This window comes from Gobius niger, assembly GCF_951799975.1.
Source record: "Gobius niger genome assembly, chromosome: 14".
Classification (NCBI taxonomy): domain Eukaryota; kingdom Metazoa; phylum Chordata; class Actinopteri; order Gobiiformes; family Gobiidae; genus Gobius; species Gobius niger.
The window spans coordinates 1,115,956-1,142,117 of NC_136865.1; the positions used below are offsets into that span (position 1 = coordinate 1,115,956).

Genomic DNA, 26,162 nt, shown 5'->3' on the forward strand with positions numbered 1-26,162 from the left:
TTTAGCATGTTTAGCATGTTTAGAAAGGAACAGCAGTTAAATCTCAGCTCAAAACGCATTTATTCAGGCTGGCTTTTGACACATAGCTTGGACTCTGCTGTGGTTTTAATGTCATTTGTGTTTTATTTATGCTGCTGTGACTTTCTTATTTGTACTGGGAAGTACCTTGTGCATCATATGGTTGTTAAAGAGCTACACAAATAAAATGAGTTGAATTGATTGATTTTTCTGGGCAGCGGTGCAGCACCATGACGCGGGCCCTAATTGAATCAGCGAGCTCAGAAATCCTACCGCCTCACAGCTGTTCATACCTGCTCCTCTGGGTGGTTTATGAGGTGTGCGTAAGAGTGAGATTTTTAATGATCTTGTGGAGCAGTCAGGCCTGAGGCTGAGGCAGCGCCGTGGAGTCTGTCCCTCATGTCTCCAGCACTGCTTAAAGAAGTACACAATACACACAATACACACAAATGCTCTTTATGAGGGATTTTTACCATGTTACAATGTTTTATGTCATGGTCCATCCAAAATGAAGGTTTCTGAGTCATCGACTGTACTCTGTAGTTGCAGTGCAGGACGTTTCGCCTCTCATCCAAAAGGCTTTGCAGCGACACTAAGGTTTCCAGCTCGCAGGCAGACTAGATACAAACCAGTGGAAGGGTTAGCTTGGCTTAGTCCCTCCTCCTTTACACTGTTGTTCTCTCCTCACAGACACACCTGGAGCTTTCTTTACCGGTAGCTAATCATAGCAGGAAATGAACACCTCTCGATCTCGTGCTAAGATTCATCGTCTCATTCAGCATAGCTTCTTTACACCCAAACACGCTGCAGTTTTTTTTCTTTGAGTTTGAAAACTCAAAGAAATGCTGCGCAGCTAAGGGGAGCGGGGTTGTCGGGGGTGGTGGTGGCTATTCCACATAGTATGACTCTACCGAGCATGCCACGATATACGTGCGCATACTGACTCTACCCAGTACATGCTTTTGTTTCCACTACATGGCACAACAGCAGTTGTTGTGGGCCGTACCCCCACAGAGGAGCACGCTGTACAGATCGTCATTAAATGTTTTTAGAGCCGCGATGAGAACAAATGTGGACAAATGCTGCCTTCTGGTGGGGGTTATGGAATTCAGAAGACCAAGGCTAATAAAACAGTAAAGAAACTGCTAAAAAACAAGCTATGAAGGTAAGCAACTTGCTAATGTTAAGCTAACACCAGCTAAAGTTGCGCTAACAATGGCTAAATGCTAGTATTGGCAAAATCCCCTTTTAGAACAGCGGCATGGTGTGAATAAATCTGGATGACCTCCGTGTCAGTAGTGAGGACTGTCTACTCTCTTGTTTGCCAATCAGAGGCCAGCAGTCTGTCCAAACTTGTACCTGGTCAGACCGGTTTGGTCCTAGCCACACCTATGGAAAAGCTCGCCAAACCGGGTTGACCAGGCATTGGACAAAGTCACGGAGGCCTGAGGTGGCAGTAGTGAGTATAAAAATGAAAAACGTGCATCTGGTCCCTTTAAGTGTTGTTTTCCACATAGTCACTGAATTAACTGACTCTTTGCTCTATGGTGCTCCGGGTATAGGCTTATCCTCCATGTTGATACTCATGACCAAAGGCAGACCCCAGGTGCAGCGCTGCCAGTCGCTTACTGCCCCTGACTGTATCGCATCAACATCTAAGGATGGATCAAATGCAGAATGATAGAGTGAGATTAGGGCCACCAACTTTCTGATTCTAAATCCTCTTAACAGTGGTATAAAAAGACACCTTAAATGGCCTTGGGAGGTGGCCTTGGGAGCTATACCTGATTTTACTTCTAGAAATGGAATGAAATTTATTTTGTCCTCCTTTTGGATATTGTGAACGCAAACCTTTGAGGGGAAAACAGCGTGAATACAATAATAAAACATTTGTATTAATTTTATGAACTTTCAGGCTATTTTTCTAGTATTTTTGTGAAAGTGACCCTGCAAGTTGTGAAATGTGCCTATAAACTTGTCCCTGTAAAGAATTTGGATGCTACAGATATATTAGGTATTTTAGTAGCTTCCACTTTCATTGTTTGCAATAAAAAAACATTAGGTATAGGGCCTTTAACTACTGGAGTCTGCGTGAGCACTGATGAAGACCTACTCTGTCCACAGCACAACAGGCCTCTGTATTCATTTGAGGACAACGCAGACTACGTGTACGACGCCATGTGGTCTCCGGTGCACCCCGCCATGTTCGCCGCGGTAGACGGGATGGGCCGCCTGGACCTGTGGAACCTCAACAATGACACGGAGGTGGGAATAACGCACAAATCTACTGCAGATGTACAGTTCATGAACACCCTCACCTGGAGTTAGGGCTGCACCATTTTGGGAACATACAGTATTTGTGTGGTCTTTGTGTGTGCCCATGGAAGAGCTTGGTAGCTTCCAACTTTACCCCTTTTTGGAGCTATACGAATGTGTTGGGAGAGGCCAAATGCTAACAACATCCTTAGTCGTTTTGCCTGACTGAGGGCACGCACAAAGATCAGACAGGTAGGTATCAATTCATCTAAGCTCAGGTAAGAACATATCTCAGTATGGAATAATGGTGGCCTGTTCCTTGAAGTTGAGATGCCAAAAGCCTTCCTTCCTTTTCTCCATGTTACATGCAGTGTTTATGCCTTAATCGTGTTAAAAATGTAGTTGTCTCAGTACTATATAACAAGTTCAGTTCAGTTTGAAGAAACAATTTTTCATTATAGAGGTCAGGGATGGAAGGGTTAGGGTTAGGTCAACTACAGACCTTGTGGCCTTATCATAAACCCTGATGCACCCTGGCTGGGTGCTTCACCAGATGGTGTCATCTTTGATCCTGTCTCTGAGCCGCCCTTTGGACTTATGGAAATCAAGTGTCCAAATGTTAAAAGCTTTGTGGATTGCCCATATCTGGACATGCAAGATGGCAATTTCAGAGTATGGGAAAGCCATCCTTACATTTGGCAAGTTCAGGGTCAGTTGCTTTTGACAGGTGTTAAGTGGTGTGATCTTGTCATTTGTGCACAAGAGGATATGCTTATTCAGCGCATATTTGTTGATCCAAAGGTAACAGCTGTCATTAGAGCAAAGGCCAATCACTTTTTCTTTTATGTTTATTCACGAAAATATACTTAAATATTACTTACCATACTTAAATAATTGAAGGACCAGCATGGCATTGTGTATAAAATAGATTCTACATCTGTGTGCTCTGAAATATTGGATTCTTGCAGAAGTTTAGTAGTTCATATATTCAGTCTTTGCTCAAAAGTGAATGCTTTGTTCAAATCTGGCCTGGCCTTAGCCATCCATAAACTCCAGTCAAGTATAATTTCCCTACATGTACGTCTGGGTCTGATCTCAGTGGCCGCGTTACAGCGGTTGAATTTCAACCTACCATTCAGCGAGCGGGGGAGGCGGGACTTGTAGGGGACGTCAAGCATTTGTGCCGATCTGCTGGTTGTACGATACGAAAGTAATGGAAGCTCTTCAATCCGTTCTCCAAATATCCAGAAATTAAAATTGAAGCCTTGGAATGTGCAAGGAATGCTCCCAAGAGTTATGATAGAGTCACGACAGAGTTACGACAGAGTCACGACAGTCACGACTGAGTTACGGTAGAGTTACGATAGAGTCACAACAGAGTCACGATAGAGTTACGACAGAGTCACGACAGAGTTACGATAGAGTCACGATAGAGTTACGACAGAGTCACGACAGAGTTACGATAGAGTCACGATAGAGTTACGACAGAGTCACGACAGAGTCACGACAGAGTTTATTTATTTTTATTTATGGTTTATTTGGTAGGGACAGTGCAAGTTAATGAACAAGCCACACCGGATTGTAGCCTTAGGCTAATTTTCATCCGTCGTCCCCCATGCGCACTCTCAAACACACTCTCATACATCCTGGCCTATTGTACATGTTTTTAGTGGTAGGGGAAACCGGAGTACCCGGAGGAAACCTACGCAGACACGGGGAGAACAGGCAAACTCCACACAGAAAGGCCCCGTCCTTGGTGGGAATCGAACCCGGACCTTCTAGCTGTGAAGCACAAGCACTAACCGCTGTGCTACCGTGCCGCCGTTACGATAGAGTCACGATAGAGTTACGATAGAGTCACGACAGAGTTACGACAGAGTCACGACAGAGTTACGATAGAGTCACAACAGAGTCACGATAGAGTCACGACAGAGTTACGACAGAGTCACGACAGAGTTACGACAGAGTCACGACAGAGTTACGACAGAGTCACGACAGAGTTACGATAGAGTCACGATAGAGTCACAACAGAGTCACGATAGAGTCACGACAGAGTTACGACAGAGTCACGACAGAGTTACGACAGAGTCACGACAGAGTTACGACAGAGTCACGACAGAGTTACGATAGAGTCACGATAGAGTTACGACAGAGTCACGACAGAGTTACGATAGAGTCACAACAGAGTCACGATAGAGTCACGACAGAGTTACGACAGAGTCACGACAGAGTTACGACAGAGTCACGACAGAGTTACGACAGAGTCACGACAGAGTTACGACAGAGTCACGACAGAGTTACGATAGAGTCACAACAGAGTCACGATAGAGTCACGACAGAGTTACGACAGAGTCACGACAGAGTTACGACAGAGTCACGACAGAGTTACGACAGAGTCACGACAGAGTTACGGTAGAGTTACGATAGAGTTATGATAGAGTCACGACAGAGTTACGATAGAGTTACGATAGAGTTATGATAGAGTCACGACAGAGTCACGATAGAGTCACGACAGAGTTACGACAGAGTCACGACAGAGTTACGGTAGAGTTACGATAGAGTTATGATAGAGTCACGACAGAGTCACGATAGAGTCACGACAGAGTTACGACAGAGTCACGACAGAGTTACGGTAGAGTTACGATAGAGTTATGATAGAGTCACGACAGAGTCACGATAGAGTCACGACAGAGTCACGACAGAGTTACGATAGAGTTATGTTAGAGTTATGATAGAGTTATGATAGAGTTATGATAGAGTTATGATAGAGTTATGTTAGAGTTATGATAGAGTTATGATAGAGTTATGTTAGAGTTATGTTAGAGTTATGATAGAGTTATGATAGAGTTATGATAAAGTTATGATAGAGTTATGATAGAGTTATGAGAGTTATGTTTGAGTCATGATAGAGTTATGTTTGAGTCATGATAGAGTTATGATAGAGTTATGTTAGAGTTATGATAGATCCCCACTTCTGATAATTTGTCAAAGCATTTGATATATTAATCACACTGGCTGAGAAACCACACAAGATAAAATAGAAAAACGCGTCTAAATGAAAATGATGGGCACACACAAAAGAACTTGAACACAGAATAGACATTTGCAGCATCAATGTTATTCATCTGACTGCGTGCAAACACGTACAATGCGTTTAGTGGCAGGTTCAATCAGTCTCCAAAAGGCCAGAAGATGGCGGTAGCTGGAAAATCTTGAAAAACAAAATAGAAAACTATTGTTTAAGACATTCGGCTACTCTGTAAGTCTACATTATTTTCACGAAAAGTTTATAATAGGTTTATTTAGCAATAAATGCTGACGTGTCATTTTTAAACAAGTTTAATAAGTCTAATAAGTAATTTATTTATTTTTTCGTTCTGTCAAACCATTGCTAAGTGCATGACATGAACAAAAGAGGCAGGAGTAATGAACCCAGCCGTGTTTTTTTCCCTCACGGTCTGACATGAAACCAGAATTAACTTTTATTTTTTTTAGGTCAATTAGGATTTTAAAAAATATTTGTCAAATGCCAGACGAATGAGAGATTTTGTACACGGTTTTATATTACTTGTTACAAAACCGAAGGTTTACATGGATTAATGTACCTTTAAACAATTTGGGAAAGCCCAAATGACAATGTCCATTGAAGCACAAGTCCGGTTCATCCTTGGGTGTAATTTCAAGACACTTGAAGGTTCAGGTTCATTGGTTAAATCAATGATGGAAATGACTAATCATCATACAGATCAGAAAGAAGGCGGGTTCTTTGTCCCAGAGATGAACGTGCTGTGTCTGAAATGTGAATATCAGCCCAAGAACAAATGTAAAAGACCTGGTGAAGATGCTGAAACTGGTAAGAGTTTGTCATTATCCAGAGTGAAACAAGTCCTACCGACATGGGCTGAGAGGGAAAAAAAGAATACTTTTTTGGCCATAATGACCATTGTCACATTTGGAGGAAAAAGGGGTAATCTTGCAGCCTGAGAACATCATCTCAACTGTGTAATACGAGGGTGGCATTATCATGCTGTGGGGTTGTTTTGCTGTGGGAGGGACTGGTGCACTTCACAAAATAGACGACATCATGAAGAAAGAACTCTACGTGGAAATATTGGAGCTACATCTAAAGGCATCAGCCAGGAAGTTAAAGCTTGAGCGCAGATGTTTTTTTTCCAAATGGACAATGACCCAAAGCAAACTGCCAAAGTGGTCATCACAAAGTCCTGATCTCAGTCCAGTTGAAAATGTATGGGCAGAGCTGAAAAGGCATGTGCGCACAAGGTGGCTACAAATGTGTCTCAGTTACACCAGTTCTGTTTGGAGGAATGGACCAAAATATCTGCTAACTACTGTTGAGCTTGTGGAAGGAAATCCAAAACGTTTGACCCAAGTTATACAGTTTAAAGACAATGCAACCAAATATTAATGAAATGTATGTAAACTTTCGATTTTGTAAGAGTAATACAAAATGATGTAGAACATTCTATCTCTCATTCTTCTGGCATTTGACCAATAGAAATAATTTAAAAAATGTTAATTCTGGTTTCATGTCACACAGTGAGTAAAAAAATGCATACGGGTCTTTTTATAAAGTGTATGGAAGCATTTGGTTCCCGCTGTATTTTGAATGACATCAATGCTGCAGCACCCAAAAGAATGTTGTTACGCCTCAATTATCCCTGATATGTCCACTTTAAACCAACAGATCCCAAAGATTGGCCTTTCATTGCATTCCATTCTTGTCTCCTCCTCAGTGCTGTGGTGTCCTGCCTCAGCCCAGAGTTTTCCAGGCCTTTCCACACAAGGGGAGGAAGACCTGGTTATGTGGGCCTGTCCACAGCGGCCAGGATGTGTACTCACTGACGCTCATTCTCGTCAGCCCAATCCAACCACAATATGCTCACAAACAGTCCCACGTTCAAGGCGTTCTTCTTCTTTAGAGAGCACAATTGCAACAGAAAGAAATCCAAAGTCATTTACAGAACAGGTTGCACCTAAAGTAACGACACAAGTTAAAATCAGTAAAATATTCATCATGTGTTCTTAAAGGTTAAATCAAAAGCAAAGAGAGCTAGTGATGGATTTGAAGAAGAGAACTAACTTGCAGACACCTCAAATACTGAGTTGGATCCCTGAGCCATGCGTATGATATGGGGTTCATGAAAAATAAAATAAACAACAATAATAATAATTTGAATTGCAAATGTTGTCATCAATAAAACTGTTGGTTATAGAAAAAAATATCCCAATAATGAAATTGCTCAGAACACAAATGACAAAAATGTAGGCATCCTTAAAGGGTCCTAACATGTGACTGATGGACGTTATGGAATGTTACTGTGATCTCCTCTGTCACAGGTGCCCACAGCCAGTGTGACTGTGGAGGGAGCATCTGCTCTGAACCGAGTGCGCTGGTCAGCCACTGGGAAGGAGGTGGCAGTGGGCGACTCAGAGGGACGAGTGTGGGTGTACGACACTGGAGAGGTACTGTCCATGACCACACTGACCACTCTACCACACTGTCACACTGAGATAGGGGTCAAGGTCCACACTACCCTATAAGGGAGGGGCCAGGGGCCGCACTAAACACTGTGAGAGGGGCCATGGTCCACACTACCCTATAAGGGAGGGGCCAGGGGCCGCACTAAACACTGTGAGAGGGGCCAGGGTCCACAGTACCCTATGAGGGAGGGGCCAGGTGCCGCACTAAACACTGTGAGAGGGGCCAGGGTCCACACTACCCTATGAGGGAGGAGTCAAGGTCCACACTACCCTATAAGGGAGGGGCCAGGGGCCGCACTAAACACTGTGAGAGGGGCCAGGGTCCACAGTACCCTCTGAGGGAGGGGTCGGGGTCCGCATCATTTAGTGAGGGCAAAGGGACACTAGTTTTGTTGTCTTTATTTAATGCTAGTCTTTTGCAGCTGTCCGTGGCCCACACTGACGACTGGGCTCGCTTCGCTCGCACCCTGGTAGAGATCCGGGCGAGTCATGGAGACGAAGAGGAGGAGGGGCCCATGGAGCTGTCCTCCTAGGGGCCTCATACTGAGGTTTGAAAAGGGACCCTGTAGCATGAACTCTACCGCTGCTGCTGCTGCTGCTGCTGCTGCTGCCGATATGCTCCGTCCAAACTGTGCCCAAGACAATTTCACATGGACGTCAGGGTTCAATAATCCACCAATCAAACGTTTTGGTTTTTCATAACACGTTTTGAGTGCACACCCTCCCAAGTTGTTCTGTTCATCACAGTGCTGGAGTTAGATTTCTGATGTCCTACCATAAACTGAGAGATGATCGTTAGTCTCTTTATTTAACAGCGAGTGTGTTTGATGGTTAAATAACGTCCCGATCCAACAGAGCAAGTGACTGTGTGCACAAAAATACCACCCTAAACTCCGTCATGCTTGTAAACACTGCCTCCATTATAGGTTTCTACAGCCTCTGACGGCCACTTCTGCATCCAGATAAGCCCCGCCCACCAACAGAAGTCCCGTTACTTAACTGTAGTAAAAGGTTCGTACCTCCAGCACAAAGAATTCAAGATTCAAATCTTGTTTATTCATTTATTTGTCTGTTTATCATTTATTGTTAGAAACTTGAAACATAATTATGCGGCGAATGGAGCACACAGGCATACGTCATGTGGGCTAGTTATTTACTGAACATATAACTGGATAGCCATGACCTAAACTTAAACATTTACATTATTTCCCCCTAAATGGGACTATTGCATCCATTTGTCATCCACAGCTCGTATAAAGACAATCCTGTGAATCCATGGTGTGATTCTGAAGTGTATTTGGGTGAACTCTGTGAAGTATTTCCACCTCGCTTGCTCCCTGCGTTGCTGCAGTGTATCCAGTGGACTGTGTGAGCCTTAGGAACTGTGACGCTTCGCCAGTTGCACTATGTGACTTTCCTACAGGGTCTGCCCATGCTGTGTCTATGTGGTTGTGTGTATTATGTGGATTATGTGGAATGTTGCATGCACATTTCAAGGACCCGTCTTTAGTCAGTATGTTTACACGCACTGAGAGAAAACCTAATCACTGTCCGATTTCAATTATTATTAACTGTATGTGCGCCCTGGACTCTCTGAATGCTCTAGGATAGGCATTGGACTGTACAGGCAATACACAGGCAGTCCAGTGGAATGTGAATCTCCCCGACAATGGCCAAGCCTAAGCTGGAGCCACAGTCGCACTTTCTATACCGGAAAGGCGTCTCTGAAGAAGTGGCAGGTCCCTTCAGAGTGGTTCAGAGCACATAGGAACAGCCTACAGAACAGTGGTGCTGTCTACATGAGCTGCAGGTATACACCGCATAACCACTAAAGCCTGCAGGATTACCCCATGGCCACTACAAATTGGGTAAAGATACATATAACTCATTTGAGCAGTGTTATTTTTGCCTTTTCTCACCGTTTATAGACCAGCACATATTTCACAACATGAACACGAGAGAAGGGACTCGCTCTCACTCTCACTCGACGACACAGCGGCAGATCAGGAAAGCAAAGATCATGTCCCAATGCACCATGTCTCACTGTTTCAAGTATTAATGTAACAATATGCCCTAAATGAAGGCAGCTTTGTGTAGTTTTGTTTTCACTTATAAACAAAACTTAAGCCTACATGGTTAATTTGAATGAACTCCGACAATACTGCATGTGTAATGCGGCTGCTGCAAATGACCTAAACTTTAGTTTATCTCTCCCCTCGCTCTCTCTCTCTCTCGTCGTACCAGAGGAGCAGAGCTGCTCATGCTGGTCAGTGTTTTCTCTCTGCACAGTGTGGTCAAGCTCAGGTTCATAGACTGAATCTGAGAGAGGGGACTGCAAAACTGATCCATTACATTCAAACATATATAACTATAAAATTAGCCTGAGTAAAATAATAAAGGTGCCCACTCCTAGCTGCTCTTTATTGTTCAGTGCATCTTGGCTAATATATGCACGGGCCCCGAGGTGGCCCACTAACAAACATACAGTAAACCCACTTGAAAACTAAAGACTACACCGCTGCTACAGAACCTCTGATAGACACAGACAGTTGTCGAGCTGTGCAGTAGTGAATCAAGCTTCTCCGTGATGTGGACGCTTGCTTGATACTGTGGGGACGTCCTGCCAAAGGCTCGCTCCTTCCTCCTCCTCTGCTCTCTCCACGTGTGGAGAAATCCCAGTAGTCATGTAAGCATACTCACTGTCAGACAGCGGTCCCTGGGAGCTACAGCCGTAGTTTTATAAAGACTATTCTTACCTTGTATCAAAGTGCTTATGGGTTGTTTGGCAATGTTTACTATAAAACATCACTGAAAAGTGCTGCTTTTCTCAACTCATCAATAAACAAATACAACCAAGTGTGTGCTGAGACTCTTTTGTCAATGTGCTGTCTGTGGATGTGAACTTCGTTGTCGAAATCTGCACACATACCATTGAATAGAATATCCCGACCAAGAGTAAGCTACAAACAATGGCATTAAAATGAAAATATGAATACCTATTTGGCCCTAGTGACCCAGCAGATGCTGGGTTGTTTATTTTAGGTTTCCACTGCTGATTGAACTGTATCCATGGTTATGTATACATTTAGTTCCAAAAACCTACCAGAAATCCAAAAGAAGCTGAAAAAACATTGATCCTGAACCATCATAGGAGCCATCACGATGGAAAGCTGCTGGGTCACTGAAAGATCAAACACACATTGTTTTTTGCATAAAAAGTTGCATAGTGCACCTTTAAGTTTTTAAAGCAATCAATCTTTATTTATATAGTGCTTTTCATACATTTCATGTAACACAAAGTGCTTTACAGATTTAAAAACATTCCCTCACACCCACTTTCTCCCACAAATACAAACACATTGTGGCATTCACACTCTCCACCGCCTCCCCAGAGACACACCACACAAGCACCACACACTCAAGGTAAAACAGTGGATGCAGTGGACATAAGGCTGGTCCAAGGACCCGTCTGCGTCGGGAGCGGCCCCTCGGCTGCAGCCACAGGGACCAACACAGGGCCCCCGGACAACACCACACCTCCATCCAGACACCCACAGGACATCCCCCCAGCAGCCACAGCCAATCACCGCTCCCGAGGCAGAGGCTCCTCCAGAGGAAACTGAGCACAAAACTAGTTAAAATAAATAAAAAGTAAAATAGAATAATAGTATCATTAAAATAAGACCAAGAGGTAAAATATATAAATACAAAATAAATAATAATAACAGTTAAATATAAATTAATTATTATTAATTAATTATTAATTAATTATAAGGTGCTGAGATAAATAAATATGCCTAAAAAAAGTAAATATCAAATAAAAGCTAAGCTAAAAAGGTGGGTCTTGAGCTGCTCTTAAAAACCTTTTTGTTCTCTGCTGCCCTGAGCTCCTCCTCAGGTCGTTCCAGAGGCGAGGGCCGTGATACTGGAAAGACGCCTCGCTGTGAGTCTTGGGCTTAGGGATTTATGGTTTACATAGTATTTTCTGCTATACATGTGACATAATAAATGGTGAGCCAATAGAAATTCAGACAGTAATATATCTAACTTGTTTTTTTGGAAATCTTAGTTCTGATCTGAGAAACGTGCCAGCGAGTAAAAGACTAACCCCAGGGGGCAGAGCTGAGTGATATAATCTGCCTTGATTCCGAAGCCTAATCGAAATAAGGGAGTTTTTCAGTCCGTTTAAATGAACCTAATACAGAGGGAGGAAAAAGTGTGTGAACGCTTTGGAATTTCTCACATTTCTGTCTAAATTGGTCATAAAATGTGTTCTGATCTTCATCATAATCATAAGAATGAATGAATTCCTGTGATTTTGATGAAGATCAGACCACATTTAATGACCAATTTAGACAGAAATGTGAGAAATTCCACAGCGTTCACACACTTTTTCCTCCCACTGTTTGACACTTTTAAAGCTGAAGGCATGGTTGAAGTGTGATACTATGGGAAGCGTCACTCACTTCATTACCTTTATAGACCGGCTTAGTGATTGACTCTGTGAGCACGTTTGTAACTCCATGGAGCACACAGCAGTGAGGAGAAGGACATCCCCAGAGCAGGACTGGGACCTGGACTGGAGCCAGACCACAGGACCATCCGACCATCTGATCCTCATTTGGTCTGTGCTGCTGAGGAGCCGCACTCACAGCAGACACCCACATTCACATCGTTCCTGCCGGCTGAAGGAAACCGCATCCACACAAATACTTAACTCTTACTGCTGTGACCACAGACTGCATGGCCGGGTGAAAACAAAGGAACAGCAAAAGAACCGTGTGTAAGTGTCACCGAGTGTTTCATTTGATCTTCAGAATCAAACATCTTGTTACTAGCGTCGAGCTGTGGTCAAACTCAGCAAAACAAATGAAAGTAATGTTGAAATGACAGTGCTGTATAATTATTGGAACAATTGAAGTATTACCTCAAGAGCACCCAGTGTGTTTGTAGTCGCTTTAAAGAGGGAGTATTATGCTTTTTTCAATCCCATAGCACCAGTCTATAGTTGGTCTGTGTAGACATCTGTTATCATATTGGTCCTTACAGCATACCATACTCATGTTACCTGGAGTATCCAGTAGAGGTCGCTGTGACGACAGCTGGATGGTTTAACTAAATGCAGTCTGTTCGCACTCATTTAGATGCTGCAAATAAATGGCTTGGCATACACCATGGACTGGTTATTATAAACAAATCTACAGTCTGTAAATGCAGTAAATTAAAAAAACTGCCTGGTCTTAAATTGCTCTCTCAAAATGTCTTAAAATAGGCCTCTGTCTCTTTAAGACGCTCCCTGACCCTTTCCGAAAAATAACTGCTGTTTGGAGGCTCTAGTCCCTCTTTGCTGCTGCCATGCCCTATGGATCTCTAACTATACCCCCAGGATCTGCAGGAGCCCATACGACTCAAAAGACGGACATTATCTGTGCAGGTGGACAATGTTTTTTCGAGGTTACCCGTTAGCTTGTTATAATCGACTACAGCTCATTGTTGATGAAATAAACCACACATGTGTAAAGCCAGGCTCAGTGTGTGATCATCGTAAAGGCTGCTTCAGGTAGTTGCTGCTTTATTGACGTTATTTGTGCATAAAATGCTGCCTGTTTTCAATGAATGTTCCGAGCTGGTTGTTAGCTTGTCGCGGCTAATAGTGCCTTAGCTCCGGGAGAAAACCACTCGGCTACGACTCATTGTAGATGAAACGTGAGCAATAAACTACAAAATCAACAAGCCAGGCTCCGTGTGTGATCATTGTTAAACAGTTCTTTATGTGTGTGGTGGTTTTATTGACTTTATTCGTGCATATTTCTCGTTTTCACGTGATGAACTTTGACAATACAACATTACAGTGGTTCAAGACTTATTTGGAACATAGACAACAATGTGTAATAATTAATATTGAAAAGTCACCCTTCACAACACTGAAAACAGGTGTCCCCCAGGGATCAATTCTTGGGCCTCTCCTTTTTGCACTGTACATAAATGATTTACCAAACATCTGTCCGGGCGCAGGTTTCCAAATGTCTGCAGATGATACAGTTGTCTTTGTGAGTGGCAAAAGTGTTGAAGCCGTAACTGCGCAGCTGCAGCAACACCTTAACTCTGTGTCAGTGTGGTTTCAAAACTCAGGACTAACACTAAATCTGAGTAAGACAGTGACAGTTTGTTTTGCTTCCAGATGACACCCCGTGGAAGAACTGCATCTGACAATAAACGGTCAAGACATTCCCCAGGTTAAAGAAGTTAAATATCTGGGCCTAATCTTGGACTCCCATCTAACATTTGAAAGTCATGTGAAAAAGATCACAAGAACAGCCAAATCAAACCTGTACAGTTTCAGAATCATACGGGACTGTTTACTATTTCATGCTGCAAGTGTGTTTATGCAGGCCATGATTTTCTCTCATCTCAGTTACTGCATAACCTCTTGGTCACAGGCAACAGCCACAACAGTCAGGCCTTTAAGACTGATTTACAACAGAGCATTAAACATTTTAGACAAAACATCTGTCAGGACGCACCATTGTGGAGGATTGCAGAGGTTAAACTTTCTTAACTTTGAATTTTTTTTTTTTATTCTGTAATTAATGTACAAATGTCTGCACAGCCTCTGATGTTCTCAGACGGCTCATAGTTCCTCTTGGATCAGTGGCTCCATCACACGAGGAGCTGCTGATGGAAATGTGAAAGTACCCGTTAGAAAAAAGACCTTTGGACAGTCAGCTTTTACTGTCCAGGGTGCCAAACTTTGGAACTCTTTGCCTCCTGAGCTGAAACAGGACTTAGATCTGGGGGCTTATAAAAATGAACTAAAACATATTTTAAAAAGAGATCAATCAATTAATTAATGTTACTGTAAATGTACTTTTTGTACTACTTGTGTGAATTTGAAAAGCCCTTCTAGGGACGGACATCGCAAATTAGCCTTGGCTATAAATGTTGTAGTGTGGTACATGTTTATTGTTCACACATGTCCCTATCAAATAAATAAATAAATGACTCAAGGTTTAGCTTAGCATTAGCTTTCTCCGAAGGGCTGTGTGCATCATCAAGGCCCTAAGACATTCCCAGCGCAGAACCAGACACTGAAATAAGTGTTCTTGTCACCGGTTTGAATCCCGAGTATTTCGGTAACAGAAACACTGATGTGTGTCTTTGTAAAAGTCTCAGAGCTTCTGTAGCTCCGGTTCTCGACACATGAAGCTAATCCTCCATGACTCTGACCGTTTACATCTGCGGGCTGGACATGTGGGGAGGGGGTTATGATATAATAAAAGAGGTTTTGTGGCCACTGGGTGTTGTCAAAATCAGAAAACGTAAAAAAAAAAAAACAGATCCATGAGAGAAAAGCTGTTTTAAAACAAATATAGGTATCACTTAGATGAAGGTGTGCTCATTTAGTATTAATAAGCATTAGTAATAGGGTAATGGTAAGGGAACCCCGGGTGCTGAGGGTGCTGCAGCACCCCCTGGTGGATTGTTTGTGTATTGTAAGCAATATTATTAAATAGGAAACAAACACAAAGCAAAAAGAGTTACCACAGCTCTGTATTCTTTTTCTGGACATAAATATTTCAAAAAACGTTTCTGGGAAAGGTTTGTGACCCACTTTTGTGTCCCGACCCACCAGTTGAGAACCAGTGCTCTAGAGTGAACGTGTTCTACACGTGTGTTTCAGAGGTGTTTAGCGCCAGTATGTGAGTCTTAATCTTCTCATGTGCTCTCACACTCTCTCCAGCCTCAGACTCTTTATCGGCAGTGACCATTATTGAATGCCGCCTCTTTTCCCTGCACTCTCCTGCGGCCCGCTCTGAAAAGGCCCAGACAATAGCCGTAATGAGAGCAGTGGAGGTGTGGGGGTCCAGGGCAGCCCACTCCAGCCTCTCAGCCCTGAATGGCCCAATCACCCTGGGCACACTCATTACCATCACCTGCCCTCTTGGCTGCGCCGCGGAGGTCTGGCTTCTTGGTTTTTGTTCGGGGCCAAACGAGCTATTCACAGGCGCCTGATCAACGGGCCCCTGACTGGCCCCACGCTGTAGAGGACCACCTGCGCGGAGAGGGCCGAGAGCGAGCGATCTGAACACCAACGCCAAGTCTGTGCCACCAATGGGAAATATACACTCCAGCTATTTTCACCACAATTACAGAAGCATTGAAGAGTGAGGCCGAGAGAATAGACCAACTTTTCTGATAAAGATGACAAGAACAGTCAATGGAACACAATACGGCCCTGGAACCAATGTGTGAGGAGAGGGGTATTATACCATTCTACTCTCACTTCTCCTGGACAGCATTGTATATCTAACCACCTTGATCAGCTCACATTATCTGATTCTATCAACAAATCCTACTCTTCTGTAATGGGGCAAATGACCAGCAGTGGGCAGCAGAGTGCAGGTCCATGCATGTGGGGAGTCTGACTTTACTTTTCACATGATATATTAAAGTGATAGTCTCTAAGTTTGCAGAGAGAGAAACCAAACTCCTCCCCCTCTCTCCTGATTGGATCTGCCAGGCAGGTTCACAGGAAAGCTCATCTTATTGGTCAAAGGGCAAGCCCAGTGATTCTCATTACTTGCTGAAATCAGCAAAGGGAGGGACTTTAGGAAAACATTGCTATTAATATTACTTATGCTAAGTCAGATGGCCCAGGCGCTCAATTATTCACAATCTATTATATTTGTATAACATATAAACTTGCAGACTATCACTTAAACATGTCACATCACACACTTTTGACAAATTACCTGCAAAAAGACAAATGCCCCGTCGTACAAGCAAGCTTTAGGCCAGGGGTAGGCAACGTCTAGGCTGGCTAACCTTAGACTAAATATCACAAGTGATATTCAGCGGTGCACTGGAAGGCCTCCGGGCTGGATGGCGTCTCCCCTTCCACCCTTAGAATTCACCTAAGGGTGGAGACATGCCGTCCTGCTTTAAATCGTCCCTGTTCCTAAGAAACCACGGATCACAGGACTTAATGACGACAGGCCGGTGGCGCTGACGTCTGTGGTCATGAAGTCTTTTGAGCGCCTGGTCCTGCCACACCTCAAGGACCTCACCGCCCCCCTCCTGGACCTGCTGCAGTTCACCTACAGAGCCCACAGGTCTGTGGACGACACAGTCAATCTGGCCCTCCACTTCATCCTGGAGCATCTAGACTCCTCAGGAACCTACACCAGGATCCTGTTTGTGGCCTTCAACACCATTCTCCCTGGACTGCTACGAGAAAAGCTCTACCAGCTCAGCGTGCCTGACTCCCTCTGCAGGTGGATCACTGACTTCCTGACGGACCTGAGACAGCACGTCTTGAAGACCGTCTAGGACACTCGGACTACAAACACTGGAACTCCTCAAGGCTGTGTACTTTCCCCTGGCTCTTCTCTCTGTAAACAAACTGCTGCACCTTCAGTCACCAGTTCATAAAACTGATCAATAACCTGGAGCTGAATGCCCAGAAGACAGTGGAGATGATCTCGGACTTCAGGAAAGACACAGCCCCCCTCGCCCTGACAGACTCTCCCATGCCCAGCTCCATCATGGACTCCTTCCGTTTCCTGGGCACCACCATCACCCAGGACCTCAAATGGAAGTCAACTATCGGCTCCCTCATCAAGAAGGCCCAGCAGAGGATGTTCTTCCTGCGGCCGCTGAGGAAACTTTAGATGCTGTGCAGTTCTAAATGGCCATCATCGAGTCCATCCTCATGTCCTCCATAACCGTGTGGTCCATCCTCACCTTCTCCATCACCATGTGGTACCCTGGTGCTACAGGCCGGGACAAGCATCGACTGCAGCACATTGTGCGTGTTGTTGAGAAGGTGATTGGCTGTGAGCTCCCATCTCTCCAGGACCTGGATCACAGCTGACCCTTCTCACCGTGGACATGGACTATTCACCCCTCTCCCCTCAGGCAGGAGGCTACGGTCCATTCAGTCACATAGATCCCGCCGCAAGAACAGTTTTTCCCCCCCGCCATCAGACTCATGAACAAAAACAAGACCCAGTTACTCAGTTACAGACTCATGAATGTAATCTGCTCTATTGCACTATGTGGTCCACACTCGTATTTGCTGCAACACTCAATGCACCTGCACATCTGTAAACACTGTATAGTGTTCTGGCTAATGGACGTTCACTGGAGAATAAAACAGATGAACTGCAAAGCTCTTCTCAGAAGATGGTGAAAGACTGTTGTGAAGTGTAGGGCAAGAGGAAGGAGGAGGTGGATGAGCTGACAGTGCAGGACACCACACTCTGAAACCAGTGGCGTAGCAAGGGTACCAGGCCGTTTTGTGCTCTGCGACCTATGGTGATAGCTTGTTGATGATATTTGAAGGCAAACAATGGAGGCTGCTACAACTACGCACTTCAGAGACATACAACTACAGTAACTTAGTACACTCGCTGCTGTCTTGCTCTCCTTCCTCCTCGTTATACTCCTTCCCTCCTAAGCGGATTCAGCATCTCACCGAGCGCAAAGCATGCTGGTCCAGGTTAAAGGTCAGGACTACCCAGATTGTATCCCAAACTGTTAAAGGAATAGGCCACCGTTTTTATATACTAAGATATGTTCTTACCTCACTTTAGTCGAGTTAATATATCCCCGTCTGGTCATTGTCCGCGCGCTCTGTCACGCAAACGGAGCACATACGCAGCCTCTCCCATATGTGACATAGCTCCGAAAAAGCTCACGATAGAAGCTACCAAGCTCTTCCACGTGTTCCCTATTTAAATAAAGTTACGTGAAGTGTTTTCATGCGAAGTATATTTACACAGAAATGTAACGTGTCGATTTTATAAGCAAATAAAAAGGGGGACTATATTGTGAGGCGTAATGATACGAGGAGTAAAACGTCCGCGCAGTAACTCCTAAAGGTTATTGACGGAAGTGAGCGGGGGAAGTCTTTAGGAGTTACTACGCGGACGCTGTGCTCCTCGTATCATTACGCCTCACAATATAGTCCCCCTTTTTATTTGCTTATAAAATCGACACGTTACATTTCTGTGTAAATATACTTCGCATGAAAACACTTCACGTAACTTTATTTAAATAGGGAACACGTGGAAGAGCTTGGTAGCTTCTATCGTGAGCTTTTTCGGAGCTATGTCACATATGGGAGAGGCTGCGTATGTGCTCCGTTTGCGTGACAGAGCGCGCGGACAATGACCAGACGGGGATATATTAACTCGACTAAAGTGAGGTAAGAACATATCTTAGTATATAAAAACGGTGGCCTATTCCTTTAACATGACAGAGCGTAACACAGATGTTGAATATTTTGAGTGTTAAAAATCGATGTTTTAAAAGAAGGGGACACAGTGTTACTGGGAAGAGAAAAAGAACTTGCTCAAATATTAAATAAATAAAAATCAGTTGTTGTATTAAGTAAATAAACGTATTGGTTACAAATAGCAGTACTAGCTAGCTATATGTCAAACTTACTAAATTAATCCATTCATCACAACGTTCTGGATCTTTTCTTACAGTAGGAAATGTGATGAGTGCGTATGCTGGCTCTATATACAACGCTGTGAGGTTCCTTTATTGCACTCATGAATAGAGCAAAACTCTTCCATAGCCCACGTGAATAGTCGCACTGCAATGGAGGATGAATGTGAACCTGCATATCACCGTAAAACCGCTTTAAGCGACGTAGCAGTCACTGTTCTTCTATGATAGTCTGGCTTCAATGGGCTTTGACACCGTGGGTAGTTGTGGGCTTGGACCAGAACATTACCGCACATGTATACTGACATACTTTGGCTTATTGTCGTTGGACCTTGTCTCTGCTGCTGCAGTTTCGGCTGTATTCTCTTGGTTGTTTCTGTCAAATCTGTTGGCCCTCTGAAGGCCCCTGCTGGCTTGGGGGCCCCAGGCAGCTGCCTGCCTTGCCTAATGGCAAGCTACGCCTCTGTCTGATTCAGGAGGCGCTGCACCGTTTCAGAGGATCAGAGTAGACTGAAGGCAGCCAGGTTTCCTCTACCTCAAAAACATGCTGGTCAGGTTGAGGCTCAGTGGCAGTGGCTCAGGACTAACACCTGAATACATGTATGGTACGGTTGTACAAAGAAAGCACTTACTTATTTTCATCAGACGTGCCTGTCGCTGTTGTTGTGCCGCATTTGCAGCTGAAGAGCTCTAGGCTTCATCTAAACTGGAGAAAACAAAACACGCTAATGATACGTTTACCCCATAAACCTGAGGTAAACATAGTCTCCTTTGAGTGGCATTTATGGATAAGAATGCACTGTATGTTGTAAGGAAAAAGAATAATAAATGTGTGCCGTATATATTTAAGGTGCACAATAAGAGAATTAGTTAATTAATCACAAGTTAACTATGACATTCATGAAATTAATCATAATTGAATAACTTTCATCGATTGAGCACTAATATACAGTGATAACCACAAGTGGGTCGTGGAGTCATTTTCAGTGGATCGCTAGCATATAGGGAACCTTTTTTTTTGTCTGACACCGCATGGAAACTAGAATTTCGAATTATTATTCATGTAATTATTATCTGTAGTAAAAATCTAAGCTATAGGCTTAAAATTTGATTATACTTATTGAAAATAGAGGAGTCGAGGCAGGGGCCTGCAGACCTACGACGTAGCTGGAATTCCTATGTATCTCACTGGGAGGGGGGGGTGGGGGAACAGCTCTGGCCCCGACACTGAGGGTCAGTATTTGCTCTGCGTTTATTGTGGTTTTATTGATAGTACTTGAACTTCCTGAATGTGTGTGCTTTCTTGTGCCCAGTGTTTCAGCAGTCCAGTCTTGTTTCTTTTCTGAAATGTTTTTACAGCTCATTCTGACTTCACAAAGACCTGTGGCGACCACTCCGTCCTTGCTTCACGGCGAGGGGAAACCCATCATGTTTATTGGGTTACATACATTTGAAATGAGTGAAAAGATGAAAAACGAAGGGGCAGGAGTTGCACAGTCCCTGCTCCACACAGGCTGAGCGGCAGGATAATTACCCAGACAAAGGGGCTCTGTGCCTGGGTGCAGCTCTGTGGAGCCGGCCTGTCTGCAGAGAAGACTGGAGCTCCTCCGCCTCCTCCAGACTTTCCTTCTGAGCCGCAGACAGATGAGCGAGAGCATGCATGAGGCAGCGCACGTTTAAACGCCGTCGTAAACTGGAGCAAGACCTTTATGAGCTCCATAAAGAGGGCTATAAACATTCACTTCATATTCCTCTGACTAAAGCCAAGTTGATTTGGGCTATTTTTTCATTATTCAATTAATTGGATAATGCTGAGTAAAATGCAAATGCAATTCTGTCTTTTATATCCAAAATTAGTTTTCTTTTTGTTTTTAAACAAATGATAGTTTATGGAATTCCAGGCAAATAAAGTTGAACCAAAAACTTCACACAGCCTTTTATTATTGCACTTCTTTTTCCAGCTTCAGATCAAATGTCTTCCTTGTTCCCCTGAGGAGCTGCTGTCGCACACATCACATTAGTATAGTCAGTGGCCTGGTCAGGGACAGGGTGATGAAGTCTTTACAGGATTCATTAAGGGAGCAAAAACATCCAGCAGGTGGCAGCATTGTTGGTTATGGATGCATAAAACCACACACAGCCTAAATGTACATTTTTCCAGTGGTCAGGCAACAGACCCTCAAGAAAAAAAAAATCCTAGATCCTAGACTCGATTGCTTGTAAGTCAGGTGCTCTCCTGATAATGTAAGCCTTACATTTACTCACCTCGTCCTCTTGTCCTGCTTTCCTGGTCCCACCACACCTCCAGGGAAGCAGGCCCTGGTGAGGTCCTGGGGAGTGAAACATCACTAACAGACATGGAACCAAGGTTAGCTCAAGTTGGGCTGGCAGTTTGGCCAAGAACATAAGATGGCAAGGGTAGCATTACACCATACGGTAAGGAATCAGATTTTTTTTTTTTCTAATGGTATCGAAAAAATAGTATCAAAAGCAGGTACCAAAGAAAAACAAAATACAGTTTTGATGCTGTTGGTCCAAAGGGAGTGACGCAGTTGTTTCAGCTCAAATATCAAAAATTCCTCCACCACCCCAATACACACACACAATCATGTTCTGCTATCTTAGTGAGGACACTCATAGACATCATTTATTACCCAGACCCTAACCCTGAACCCTTAACCCCTAACCCTACCTTAACCCTAACCCTAACCATAAACCCAATTCTAACCCTAACCCTAAAACCACATCTTGACCCTCAAACAAAATGTCCTCACTTTCCAAAAATGTCCTCACTCTGTTGGTTAGCTCAAACTGGTCCTCACAATGTCGTAATTACAAGAACACACACACACACATTTCCATATTGTTTGCCCCATTTTTGCCAGATGTTCTTTTTTCTTTACACAATTGTTCCTTATTTTTTGCCACACTTTCTCACAATTTTACCCAATTTTCTCCCAGATTAACCCACACTACAATGGTATCTATGAGTTGCAGTGCAGGTTTTCTGAGCAATGCTATGAATACGTGGTGAAGGTGTCTGGAGGAGCGTCATGGATCACAATGCCCCTCGGTCTGTTTTTTGACGAGGATCTCACATTAAAACCCTAAAAGTCAGCTGAGTGTCACATGCGTGTGCCTTATAAACAACCATCTGATCCATATTTAGCTCATTGCTCCACGTGCCCCTGTCGTCCTGCTCAGAAAGTGTCTAATATGTTTTCACTGTGCTCTGTAATTTCCGTCCGTTTGCCTCGAAAATAACAATTACAGCAATTAAGGTTAAATAGTGCTTTTAGCGTTTCCTCACCCCGCACCGGACCACACGCCTCGCTGCACTGATTTAAATACTCCACCATTCTACAGGGCCCCATGTGTATAATTGAGTTAATATTGGAAGCCTCCTATTAGGTCCTAAGTGAGGATTGTTGTGAGAATAGCATAAATACTCTGGGAAAGTGCAGCAGAGTGGCCCTCAGCGTTAGTCAGTAAAGGGGGTGCTGCTGATCTGGAGCCAGAGCTTCTGTATTCACTGTAGGCTTCATTTCTGCTGTCAGTGGGAAACACTGATCCTGGATCAGTGGTGCAGTCTCCCGCTGTCTCCGTGTGGGCCACATGCCTGTCATCTGATTGGTTGGCTGCGACATGTGCTGAGAGGTCATGTTTGTGCTTTAACTTTGGCACTTGGCAGCTCCTAAAACGTGTCAAAAATGGATGTTAAACGTAGCTACAGAGGTGAAGAAATTTGATTATTTCTTTGAGGAAATGCTGCAGAAGCCACTTTACAACTCTTTACCCATGGAAGGGAGAAATGCAGTAGTAATTGGTTCAATAATGTTTTGCTTGAAATGTAAGCATTCTGAATGAGACACTTGGTGCCTAGTGTATTGGGCGTTGGGTTGAGCTCTCCTTGTGCATTCTGCAAACAGGTGACATTGGTCATTTGTTGTTTAAAAAACTTTTACTATTATTACTATTTATACCATGGTCTGGGTGAATACTGGACTCTGATTGGCTGGTGCATTATTTTGGTATATCCGCACACATAGTCCGGTAGTTAAATCACTGGGATATATCACTCCGCTGTGGCATCGCCATAGCAACGCATGACACAGCTGAATCAGATAAACACGTAATTAGTGACTGACAGGAACGTATGAGATGGATTTAGTGTTTGCTAAATGTTTGTAGAGGAGAGTGAGCAGCTAGGTTAGCTACTGTTAATAACATATGAGCTTTACATTTCTATTGAAAACGGTTAAGGCTATTCATCATTTTCAGGCGTACATAAAATGATCCTGCATTTAAACATATTTGTCTGGATTAGTAAAGTCAAACATAAAAGTTTCAGTTGGGGGGGCCCAGGTGTGAGCGACTCCACCGCAGCTGTTTCCATAAACAGTTGAGCTGGTTGAGCTTCAGGTTAAACCTTGTAAAAGGTAAATAACTCCTGCCCACGAGTGCCGCATATCGGTGTTTCCTTCCAGGGAAAAGTGTTTCCGGGTTAGTCCTGTTGTGTTGTGATTCTGTGCTGATGTTGTGTCGTTGAGCCTGACTGAGATCCTCGTAATAGCTGCGGAGAATGACTCGCTCTGAGACCAGCCTTCAGTGACCGGCTAATAACCCACACAAAATAGTCCCGTAGTCTGGCAGATTTAGTGACTTTAGTCAATGAAACAAATATTTATTATAAATGTTACGTTTGTGGGACCCTGGTATAAGCGGATTAAACAACGAGGAGCCGTGCATTAGACGTTATAATGCACTCCGCTGCGCGTCGTGGTGTTCTTGACTCCGCGTCGTGCATTATACCGTCTAATGCGGCTCCTCGTTGTTTAATCCTTATTGCAACAACACATCCTCAGTAGGGTAAAACTAACCTGTCTCACGACGGTCTAAATCCCAGCTCAGGTTAACTACTAGTGGGTGAACAAACCAGTGCTTGGTGAATTCTGCTTCACAATTGTGTCAATGCGAGGGTTAACTTAGCTGTTCAAACATCAAATATGCCAATCAACGCCGGCTGGAGATGGCCAGCACCAGAAAGTAAATAAAGCATGTAGGTTCGTTGTTGATGTAATAGATCACAGAGGCAAAATACAAACGTTTTACATTTATTTTACACTTTGTTCCTTAGTTGATTCCTTTGTCCTCTGTTTTAGGCCGTCTTTACAGTTAGCACAAGTTAGCACAGTTTGTCGGTAGAGATGTAACATGAAGCTCCACACGAGCACGAGTCTCCAGGGACAGGGGAAAACCAGCACAAAATAAAGGAGAATAAGGCGGAGACAAAGGCCGGCGGCAGTGATGACCCCCCTGGACCATCGGCGTCTGAGCGGGGGCATTAGCATGGGGGCTCAGGGCTTTGACAGTGAGGTCCGAGTCAACGCAGACGATCCACTCAACTAGCATGGCCGGGAGAACACAGGCCCATGCGGCACCGCGACAGACTAAATATTCACAGGGACTATAGCTACTACCAACTTTTGTTATTAGAATAAACGGCAATATGGATACTACCAGAAATGAGGCGACGAGGAGCAACAACCACAACATGAAGACTGGGCGAACAGGAAGTCAGAGGTCAAATAATAAAACAGAAGCACTCTTTATCAGGTGACGGCCGGCGTAACGTCGAGATGCACTTCTTTGTCAAGCTGCACTGACAGTATCAACGCGCATGTGCTCATGTCTTTGTCTCTCATTAAAAACAGTTATTAACAGCTGGTAAACTTTGTCTTGCATAATATTACGTAACTAAAGAGCAGTCGACTCTTTCCTCAGCAACTTTTATTACATTTAAACGCTTTCTGATTATTGACAAAACTTGTACTTTTTTTGTTTTTAAAGCCAATATCTGCAACAGACAGATATTTAAAGGCAAATTGTTTTAGCAGCTGCGTCATTTACTAATTACATGTAGAACAGGCTGCCTAATTCCACAGTAAAATGTATGAAATCATGTTTTTTGCTGAAAAAGCGGAACTCGATGGCTGAATGTAAAATGACTCGATAGCTCTGCACATGCGCAGGAACGAGAAGTAGTGCAACTCGACAAGCGTCTGTTTCCATTGTGCACCGGCGCGCAGCCAGTCACCGTCAATACTACAAGCGGCAGTGCTCGCCTGCAGGCACACTGCTTCACAATGACAGGAACAACGGCGCTGTGACCGCTTGACCGCCACAAGCCAGTTGAATGTCTCCATTGTGAGATGAATTACAATGGAGGTAATCGAAGCTGTTATCAAATCTCTAATCTGATATGCCATCAAATTCGGGTCTGCTGCAACGTAAATATAAAAAAGTGATTGTAAACGTAGGTATTATTGTAAACATAAAGAGAAAACTGTAAATGTAACTATAAAGTCATAAACACTATAATCCCACAGCAGCTAATGCACAAACTGCTCCACCTGGGGGTCAACACATCACTGTGCAACTGGCTGCTGGACTTTCTGAAGAGGAGACCACAGGCTGTACGTGTCCTCCAGAACCATCACACTGAACATGGGGGCTCCCCAAGGCTGTGTGCTGAGCCCCCTCCTGTTCACTCTGCTGACCCATGACTGCACTCCAAAGTACGACTCAAACCTCTGCATCAAGTTTGCAGACGACACAACAGAGGTGGGCTTCATCAGCAACAGAGACGAGTCAAACTACAGGAGTGAGTGAACAGTCTGACCATGTGGTGCTCACAGAACAATCTCTCTCTGAATGTGGAGAAGACAAAAGAGATTGTTGTGCACTTTCGAAGAGCGCGGCTCCTGCATGCTCCTCTAACAATCAACAGTGCTGCTGTGGAGAGGGTGACCAGCACTAAGGTCCTGGGTGTGCACATCACAGAGAAGCTCTCCTGGACCATGCACACTACTTCACTGGTCAAGAAAAGTAATCAGTGTCTCTACTTTCTCTGCAAGTTAAGAGGAGCC

General features: G+C 44.0%; 1 protein-coding gene across 2 annotated transcripts in view; it reads left to right on the forward strand.

Annotated features, from left to right (window-relative positions):
• The window catches only part of dync1i1a (dynein cytoplasmic 1 intermediate chain 1a), an 86,934-nt gene extending 78,295 nt beyond the window's left edge, over positions 1-8,639 (forward strand). Inside the window, exons 16-18 of one of the 2 annotated variants that reach the window (XM_079570546.1) lie at positions 2,143-2,283; positions 7,633-7,758; positions 8,199-8,639. In XM_079570546.1, the coding sequence (XP_079426672.1) occupies positions 2,143-2,283; positions 7,633-7,758; positions 8,199-8,309 (378 nt within the window). In that variant the 3' untranslated portion in view covers positions 8,310-8,639. The remainder of the gene's footprint in view (positions 1-2,142; positions 2,284-7,632; positions 7,759-8,198) is intronic. The other variant, XM_079570547.1, reaches the window with a different exon arrangement.
• Positions 8,640-26,162: the final 17,523 nt, after the last annotated feature.